The sequence below is a fragment of the Orbicella franksi genome, chromosome 5 (assembly GCF_964199315.1).
Source record: "Orbicella franksi chromosome 5, jaOrbFran1.1, whole genome shotgun sequence".
Lineage (NCBI taxonomy): Eukaryota > Metazoa > Cnidaria > Anthozoa > Scleractinia > Merulinidae > Orbicella > Orbicella franksi.
Genome location: NC_138149.1, coordinates 33,512,401 through 33,522,400, shown reverse-complemented (window position 1 = coordinate 33,522,400; position 10,000 = coordinate 33,512,401). Strand labels below are relative to the sequence as shown.

Here is a 10,000-nt window from a genome sequence, read left to right as displayed (position 1 = left end):
CTGAAAACCCCTGGGCGGATGATCGGCCCGTTGTACCTTCAGTTAAGTATTTCTTCGTAGCCAGCCAGAAAAATGGATTAGTTCTTGATATTTCCGCAGGAACGAAAGGCGGAGATCTCGTCCTGAGTGAAGCACATGGAAAACCCAGTCAGCTGTGGAGATGGGATGAAGACTGCAGGCTAGTCAGCAAACTGGGTTTGGTAGCTAATATCAGAGGCATGAAAAAGAAAGCAGGAACTGTGTGCCACGCCTGGAATGCACATGATGGCCTCAATCAAAAGTGGCGAGTTGAAGAAGGAACGATTAAGAGCAGCTTGAACGACCTTGTCATCGATGCTACAGAGCTGCCTATCACCATGAAAGTCGCTGAAGAAGGCACGTCATCTCAGAAGTGGTACTTTATTCCAGAAAACGCATGGAACGACTTCAAGCTCGTACAAGCTAATCCAAACCCTGTCAACAAGGCGCAGTTTTGGAAACATCTGGCTGACAACTACCTTGACGTCATCATAGGTTACAGCATTGACGATTATGAAGACAAACTGTGCAAAGCTTTTAAAATCTTGGATGAGTGTTCCAGCAAGCTGGACGCGGTGGCAAAAGATACTGGTATAGCAGGAACTGTCGGAGGAAGTGCATCGATCGTTGGTGGGGGCATGGCTATCGCTGGTCTTGCTCTGGCTCCAATAACAGCTGGCGCCAGCCTAGGCCTCACTTTCGCTGGAGGTGCCCTGGGTATCTTGGGGGGAGGCACATCGACGGTTGGCTCCCTGGTAAGTCTACACAGGGATAAGAGGGAAGCAAAGAAAATTAAGAATGCCACAGTACCTCTCTTCCATGCTACACACAGCCTGCACGGATTTCTTAAAGAGTATATCAACATCTTAGAAGAAGCAGATGAATTTCTAAAAAAACCGGAGGGAGAAGCTGTAGCTAAAGATGCATACGCTGCTATAGAGGCGGCTGAAGCGGCTGGGAAAGTTGGTGTGAGAACCTACAAAATCGGCGACCTTCTGTACACGGGAGTGAAACAGGTGAAACAGGCCAGCCGAATGAAAGCGCTCGTCATCTTTCTTCAGGCCGATTATTATGCGGTTAAAGAGGCTAGAATCGGCTTTGCCGTACAAACCGCAGCACCTGGGTACAAAATTGCAGGGAAAACTATCGTGACTGCTGGAACAACGACTGCAAAAGCTCTATCTGGTTCTTTGGCGGGTATTGGAATAGCCCTCGGCATCTGGGATGTCTTTGATGGGGCCAAGAAGATAAAAAACAGAAGCCAGTTAGCCGCGGAGTTCCGCAAGTCATCCGAAAGTTATAAAACGACGTCTGCCGAGCTCATTGCACAATACAAAAAACTCCAGTAGGATCGAACTGAGAACTTATCACCGAGAGTTCGATAATAAACATTCATTCTTCCCGCTATCATCTACACCTAGACTGATCTAAGTGACTTTCTGTTAGGGATTAACTTAAGCTAGTCGTCCGATATCGGGAGCTCGTAATTTTTTCATAACCGTTATCCATGTAGTGTCAATACTTAAGTCGAAATGAATATCCTCAATAGCGAGAGGCCATAAGCCTGCACAATTGATGTAAAACTTCAGCTGTCATTTTCCTATACAGCTTTCGTAAGTTATTGATTTCAGTGTAAATCAAGCATGTATTTTCTTCAAAGAGCGTAGTCATGATTTTTCAACGATCTTCTTATAAAGAAATATCTTTTCGTTGAGCTTAGAGTGACGTCTTTGTTCTGAGCAAGTTGTAATCAATTACATTGTGTGAACTGTTACAGCTTAGTTGCTTTTTAGTTTAGAATAAAGTAGAAACTGTCGAACCCAAGCTCTATGTACTCAGGCGGTTTTAAAGTCTCTCCGAACGACTAGATTGTGATAGTGGTGTGTCTGCTGTGAAATCGGAGCCAGATCTGGTTGTCTGCCTCAGAGATCCGTTTATGGACAGGCATCCATGCTCGTGTTGCGGAGGTGCCCCTCTTACAGTGGTGTATGCCCGTTTTAGGAGAGTTGATTGTATTTCTAGGATAAAGAAGTATTTCTCATGTCTTCTGGACCTGCTTCTGGACTTCGAGCACAATGACACCTTCATACTCGCAAAGTAAGTTGGGGCTGGTGCCGGGTTTCTAAGCGCCAGTTTCGCGAGCGCGATGCGCAGCGCTAGTATATCGCCAGGATGAAGCTTGCGACTCAGAATCACTGGGAAACAACAGTTCACCCGCGAGGAGCTTCCGCGCTTTGACTCGCGCGTAAAAGTCGCACTGATAACGAAAGCGAGATTTATTTGCCAGAATTGACCATTCCACACCAATAATGGGTTGAAAATTAAATGATCCAGTGAAGTGCATTTTATGTTGTTCTTGTTGGTCGATCATTCTTCAGTGTTTGCCGAGACTGAAGTTTACGTTCCATTTGATCGCTACAAAGTTCAGTGAGCTTAATTATTTTTACAGAAGTCAAATTATAAGTTGATCAAAGAAGTTAACATTGTGGTTTTAGGGGACCATGCAGTTTTAAGCTCTAGGTCGTAAATAAATTGATGAGTGCCAATAGATATCTAGGCTATAATTGCCTGAAGCTGTTACAGTAAAACGAGTCCATTATTAGCATATTTCATTCATGCTTATACACAACTGGACAACTTTGTTTTTGTAATTTATTTTTGTGCTTAGTGATGTCCAGTGGTAGTCTTTACAATTTTTAGAAATTGCACCATTTTTGAAAACCGTTCCATGAATTCTGTGTACATACGTTACTTTGAAACGTGTGTTCTTACAACCATAGATTGTAAATTATTAGGTAAATAAGTTCGTCTCCGAGAATTTCCGATATTTTTTGACAGGATGTTGCTATGAAACAACTGATGCAAAAACGTTCGTAAGTGTTCGGGAACTCTTCGGGATACCTAACAGGTCCGGTTTGCCGACCGTACCGTTTCTACAGTCCCGGATGAAGTCACGAATGTTTACTGGATAGTCTCCTTTCTAGCGTGGGCCGCGACGTCAGTAACTTAGATCTCCACATCTCCGCAGCTCCAAAGGCGCTTCTAAAGTTTGACGACTCAGTGCGCGGTAACATAGCTCGCACAATACCCGCCTTTACTTGGTTACGGTAGCTGTTTACAACAATTGGTGCCGAGGCCACTCTCTTCATGTCTTGGCGGCGGAAGTGTCGTGCGGAAGGCATGCTTTGAGTTGTGCGAGGTCGGCGTTTTCCTGAAGAGACAAAAGCGAAGGGTGTGTCATACCGACAAAAATTGACACAAATAGAGCACTTATTGTACCCAAAACTAAGGCAGCACCACAGCCGATTTTGCGACTCAGCCCGAACGAGAAACTTTCCAAGCAAAAGGAAGAAAGGAAAAAAATTACACAAAAACAGCAAACGAAATCTAAATGACATGCGCAGTGTAGGTGAGGCGAAATATTAACACACTGGTGCTTGTGCCAAATTTACTACGTGGAGACGAAACTGAAAAATTTCTTACAAGTCTAAGGCATTACTTCCAACAAACTACATCCATAGATGACTCTGGCGCTGTAGAAGAAAGCAAGCAACTGTCTGTGTGTTCAAAACATAACTAGGGATTTAAATTTCCTATATCAACAACTCACTCAGGAAAATACAGCTAAAGCAAGTAGAGTAAAATGAACGAATGCCATATATTTTTTTAAATCTACGAAGCCTTAAGTAACAGGTTAAAAATAAAAAAGCCATGTTAGGCGGGCGTTATCGGGTAGAAGGCTAATGGCTTTCACAAGTATCGCTAATACACCTTCTGGAGTGCTGTTGACTTGGCTGAAGGCCCAGTGGGGCGCTTGCAGCTTAAAAAACTTCCAGCCAGGAAGAAAAAAAATCCCACCATATCTTTTATCGGGCCCTGTCAAATGAGAAGTGTACACTTACTTTCTTCAGGGGGTAACCTCTGTGGTACCGGGGGACCTCCGTGAATCTCAAGACTGTTAAAAAAAACGCAAAACACGTTACTCTTACAGTGTCTCTTAGTAGCCAGAGGCATAAATGGTTACCAGTGAATTTACGGCTGAGGGAAGGGGGCTGGAGTAGTCCTGCGATTGATTACCATCCCATCCAGGGGGAGTAGAAAACCGGGATAATCTCCGGCAAGGTTAGACTCTTTGGCCCGACGCGGACTTCACATTACGTTCTGACCTCATAATGAAACTTAACTCTTTATCCTAAGCGCTAATGATAGAGCAGCTATGATTAAGCTATATATTAGACAGACCTGGCTGAAGGCAGTCCCACGATCTTGGTCTGCCTCCACTCGTCCATGAACTCCATGGATATTTTCCCGTTACCAAGGTTATCCACAAGAGATTCAAGCAGCCCTGGAGTGTTCCTACATGCTTGCAACATCAGACGGGAAGCAGTACGGTCAAAGGAAAGGTAACCAAGGGCAACAGCGGCGCTGCTGCGAACTTCTTCGTTCAGCGACGACAGATTTGCGAGGAGCGCTTCCACAGAACCTGAATAGCATATAAATAAGAAAACATGGCACCAGTTAGCTTAGGCAAGAAGAAGGATAAGTGTTTAACGTTACAGTTTTTGACCTGGAAAGCATGTATATAGCGAACATGTACTAAAGAACCCAACTCACACCAGCGCGTCAAGTACAGTAAATTGGTTTAGAATTTTGAAAAGGAGACAGGACCACTGGCGTTCACTTGAATGGCCACACACATAAGGGTTTTATACACAGACCTAAAAGTTAGAAACACCTACTAGAACACAGTACCACATGAAAGCACTGCTCAAAAGCTTTCATTTGAATAGTCACACACTAGGGTTTCATCCACAGACTTAAAAGTTAGAACCTTCAAATCTTGTAAAGCATAATAAACAGTACCACATGAAAGAACTGCTCAAAAGCTTTCATTTGAATAGTCACACACTAGGGTTTCATCCACAGACTTAAAAGTTAGAACCTTCAAATCTTGTAAAGCATAATAAACAGTACCACATGAAAGCACTGCTCAAAAGCTTTCATTTGAATAGTCACACACTAGGGTTTCATCCACAGACTTAAAAGTTAGAACCTTCAAATCTTGTAAAGCATAATAAACAGTACCACATGAAAGAACTGCTCAATAGCTTTCATTTGAGTGGTCACACACTAGGGTTTCATTCATTCACTTAAAAGTTAGAACCACCATGTACAGTACAATAAACAGCACCACATGAAAGTACTGCCCAATGGGTTGTAGCCAGAATGAGTTTGCAACATGTTTTACTTCGGAGCGATGTCACTTCACAGATAAACCATCCTTTACTGAGTTTTTACGTACCAGCCGTGATCAAAGCCGCAGGGACACCAGCCCGCGTGTGGCCGAGACTGGCTGACAAACTGGCGGCGAGTATCTGTGTGCTGTGCTGCTCAGAACTGAGCAAGCGCACTAGTAATTCCACACCACGTGCTGTCAGGGTCACCTGATCACTATCAATCACGCGTGCCAAGATGATGATCTGAAAAGCCGCGTGGGCCTGGTACAATTCGTTCTCAGATCCCAGGAACTCTTCGAAGGCCGTTAACGAAATTCCACCGGCGTTTTTAACGGCATACTGCTGTGAAGTGTTGTTGTAAGCAAATGTTGCGAGCGCCATACCAGCTTTATGTCGAACTGTTTCTTCCTTGTTGGAGAGGTGATGAAGAAGTTCTACAACACGAAACTTTGTCTGCTCCACTAGAAGCTTCTGTGTTTGTGAATTATTGAGAACTATTTTCCCCAAAGTTATCGCGACCTCAACCTGCAAAACGAATCAGGACATGGAAGTTATCTACGCACGTGTAGTTTTACTACATGTAATCGCAGGAGAAAGAAAGACCGATTATTTTTCGTAAGTAAACTTTCATTCATTTTCAGAAATTAGACTATTTTGTAGACTCGATTTCCGCCGCTTTCTCGAGTCCGGTCTGAGTTCGGGGGAGGAACGCGGGCTCCTTTCCCGAACAGCGCCTGGTAATTGAGCCTAACTATTTTGCAGCTGAAAGCAAATCAAAAATGATAACCAAACACTTGTTTTCCTCTAATCAATCAAACGAATCTATCAGAGCGTGGCTGCTTTACTCAAGGGCGTTTTCAAGTGGCGAGAAAATTCGGCAGCCCGGCATTAACCTTTACTGTCAATTCAACCAATCAGCACGCGATGACTCTGTTGATCGACCAATTAGAGAAGACCTACTTCGTGGGCGCCTTCGAGTGGCGGGAAAATTCGGAAACCATACAATAACCAGCAACCATTGAAATTCAGCATCTGTTAGACGCTGGGGCTGTGGTAATTAACCAAACACCCAAGAATTCTTTAAAATGCGGTGGCCACAAAGAAGCCCTGTTTAACAAACCGCGAAACCAACCTGAATAAGCGCCTTTTTTGACGTGCGCAGGAGACGAACAAGCGTAACAAGCGCTTCAGCATTTGTTATCTCAAGCTGGGTTGATTTGTTTGACTGATGAGCCACGCCTACACACAGGATGCCGAGAACACGAATCACCATCAGCAAAACCTGTAGCCAAGAAAATATGAATGTGAAAAGAAACATTTACTACCGAGTCACTTCTTCACAAATTGAGGACTATTTTCCTGTGTTCACTACAAAGTTAATAGGCACTATCTAACGACAGTGTTGGTGGAATGAATTACTTCACGATCTATAAGTAAACAACAGAACTTCAACCTACGCTATTGCAGGATATTTTGCAAAGTTTTAGTACGCCCCATGTTTGCACGTTTGTCCATATTGTATTATTGCGCTTCATTTTCTGTTTTGCCATCACTAGCCATCTTTGCTTCCTAAAGGGTCCCTCTTATTTGTCAAGCACTGTTCCACAACCCAACTGACTTTTTTGTTCAGGTTATCACAGATTATTCAGCGCAACAAAAGTGAGGGAAAGAAATTGGACAGTAGCTACATGTGCCATATAAACTGTATACAGCAGGCAGGCAGATGGAGCAAAATGACCCGACTGTCTCTGGAAAGGTATGTTCACTAAAGTCTGTCCAGCATCCTCAACCCTCCCAGCCCCTCCGATCCAAAGGGGAATTGTGGAGAACGCACATACAGTCAGAACATCAACACTTTTTTATACTGTTATTTTTTCCCAACAAGTTCAGGCCATTAAATAACATTACAAACCTTTTCAGAGGTCTTAGCTGATCTCAGGAGTCTCACTAGAGGCTGCACTCCGCCTCCAGCCACAATCTTGTTCTGATTCTCAATGTTCTCTGTAGTTAAAGCAATGATGGCCATGCCAGCAATAAACTGTAGAGTTTCTGATTTGAGCATCAACATGTCAACAAGGATGTTAATTCCAATCATGCTGGCAATACGCTGCTGCTGATGCCGCGTGACACCTGCCAACGCCCACAGAGCACTGGCACCTGCAACAAGAAAAAAATAGTTATGGAATGTTTGGTTCCAGAAAATGTTCACACCTACCCCAAGGATGGCTTCGGGAAATTCCAATGGGGAGGGAGATCTCAAAAGCCTAAATTTTTAAGGGAAAGTATGAATCAAAACTGGAATTTCCAGGGGGATGGCAGAGGGGTTCAATATTTTCTGGAACAACACAATGCATGGAAAGAGGCTGTTTGTACAATGTAATGTAGCTGAGGCAAATGTGTGCATAGAAGCATGTAATGTATGCCCAGAGGGTTGTAATTTATTCAAAGGCTCTGGCAGGGCAAGAGGCATTTACATGTATGTAGAGGCTTGTACATACATCTTGTAACATATTGTACATGTGAAGAGTATGCAATGCATGTAAAGTCATGCAATGACTATGTTGTGGGGTTTTTATTTACTTATTTATTCATTTATTTATTTTTATTATTTTTTAAACTAGTTTAAATTAATTTTCAGATTACAATAATGACTACTAGAAAAAGGACAATAAAAATGATACTGGTTTGTACAAATAAAATGTAACGCTAAAAGCACACAAAGAAGATCGACCAAAGCATAAAAAGATACATGTATTATTATGTGCATTTATGTAGGAAGTGACGCATTCATGCAATGCACATTTAAGTGTTGTGGTTTCAATTTAGTTTTGAATAGGAATTTTCTAGACCAATTTGATTTTTATTTCCTTATATTTTTAATCAACATCAAGAATATTACCTCCCCCCCCCCCCCTGAAAAAAGAAAAAAAAAGGAACAAGTGTTTTCAAAAAGTCAAAAATAAAAACCACATAAAAATACAGTCAGATTTTGGGTCATTACAATGAACAAACCTTGCTCTTTGACTTCAATGGCCCACATTTTCAAAAGCCTTATAAGAGGCTTTTGTGCATCAGCTGTATCAATCTCTTTCTGTGCCTCAGGGTTACTCGTTGCAAGTGATTCTAGAGCACTTGCAGCCTTTACTTGACAAAGTGTCTTTGTACTCTTTGCTAAGCAGACAAGTGGCTTGACAGCTCCCTTAGCGACAACAAGGTCTTGGTTCTTGCGATGGCCTTTGGCCAAGGAGCTCAGACAGGCTGCTGTATTGGCTTGAAGATTCTTTGATTTAGCACCTGAAAAGTTACAAGGAAGATATATTTTTACCTCTTTCTGTCACATCCCAAGCACATACATGTAAACAATAACAGTTATCTCCAACAGTTATCTCGTGGAAATAAACATGGGTTTGAGATGACCTCAACTGCTTTGTTCCCCCTTGGAGTTAAAAAGTTTGAACACTGAAATATTTTTAATGATTAGGTGCTTTCTACTGGACATGCACACTATTGTTTCGCATTTTATTCTTGCATTTATTACTACATTCTTGTATTTATCATTACATTTTATTCATTATATTTATTTACTAGTCCGTTATTATTCAATATTACTTTTGTAAAGCTCTATTGGTATATTGCAAATTCAGGATGAAAAGAAAGCAAATTTTCAGGCTTGCCATTACAATGAATAATAATGTGCTAGCCTGAAAATCCTTCTCATAAGCCCCATCTCTTTTAGAACTTCAGTTAAAAAATTTCCCAAATGAATAAACTTCACTTTTTACCACAATGGCTCCTAATCCCACAATTTGATTGGCTAATTTGCCATGGTCGATAAGTCCAGACAACGCTGCTAATGTCAATGTGTCACGCAATGCCTTTTTCAGCTCAAGCTCTGAAAAAAACATTTCCTTTGATGTCGGTGTTGTGGTAAAAAAAAAATTGAAATGTGGTTTAGCGTGGTCTGTACATGTACTCTTTTCAACAACAATACGTGTCATCACAGTGGTCAACATTTTGACCACTGTGATGATGCGTATTATTGTCGATAAGAGTACAGACCACCCTAAACCACATTCGATTTGTTAAAATGTCAATATTGGGGCAAGTGATGGACAGAATCTACTAGTCCCAGGCTTTCAGCAGGACGTTCTTTGCACACTGTTAATTACTCACTCAAAAGTTCAGTAAGGGTGTCAATGGCACCACTCTTAGCAACAGCTGTCTGGTTGTCATGGTTACCATCACACAAGACCCTCAGTGCATTGACGCAGTTCACCAACACATGTTCAAGTTCAGAGTCCAGCAAACTGACAAGTGCTTCTATTCCACCTAGACGTGGACAAAGTAAAAACAATTAAAAAATAATTTAGTTTACCATTTTAATACTAAAAGTAATGTGATGTTCTGATTTGATTTTCAACCCCTTCCACTCTCGAAATTGCAGTTTACATGTAACTTCATACTTTCCTTAAGAAACATTTTTTGAAACATCCATCCCCCTCTGAATTTTCAATTTGATCCCCCATGGGGTGGACATTTATGTACTGTAGAATGATATTAAGTCATAGAAACACACAACTGCAGGTACATGTACATGTACTTTTCGTATTTGAATAATTATGCAATGTGGCTTTTACTTTGGTTGTCATTTTAAGGCAGTTTTTGATCAGACAACCCATCTAAGGAGATATAATGCCTAACTGAAAGTGCTTACTTTAACTACTATGAGCAAATCTACCCAAATT

The 10,000-nt window shown here is 41.8% G+C and overlaps 2 protein-coding genes across 2 annotated transcripts in view; one reads left to right on the top strand and one right to left on the bottom strand.

The window, feature by feature from the left end:
- LOC145488408 (uncharacterized) overlaps window positions 1-1,370 on the top strand; it is a 9,290-nt gene extending 7,920 nt beyond the window's left edge. Inside the window, exon 2 of the mRNA XM_081467262.1 lies at window positions 1-1,370. This exon is cut by the window's left edge and continues 537 nt beyond it. Within this exon, the coding sequence (XP_081323388.1) occupies window positions 1-1,367 (1,367 nt within the window). The 3' untranslated portion in view covers window positions 1,368-1,370.
- A 1,019-nt stretch (window positions 1,371-2,389) lies between these two features.
- LOC145488403 (ankyrin and armadillo repeat-containing protein-like) overlaps window positions 2,390-10,000 on the bottom strand; it is a 10,533-nt gene continuing 2,922 nt past the window's right edge. The window contains exons 2-9 of the mRNA XM_081467254.1: window positions 9,429-9,584; window positions 8,268-8,549; window positions 7,168-7,412; window positions 6,388-6,537; window positions 5,321-5,780; window positions 4,261-4,501; window positions 3,921-3,973; window positions 2,390-3,229 (exon numbers count right to left, since the gene is read on the bottom strand). Coding sequence (XP_081323380.1) covers window positions 2,970-3,229; window positions 3,921-3,973; window positions 4,261-4,501; window positions 5,321-5,780; window positions 6,388-6,537; window positions 7,168-7,412; window positions 8,268-8,549; window positions 9,429-9,584 — 1,847 coding nt within the window. The 3' untranslated portion in view covers window positions 2,390-2,969. The remainder of the gene's footprint in view (window positions 3,230-3,920; window positions 3,974-4,260; window positions 4,502-5,320; window positions 5,781-6,387; window positions 6,538-7,167; window positions 7,413-8,267; window positions 8,550-9,428; window positions 9,585-10,000) is intronic.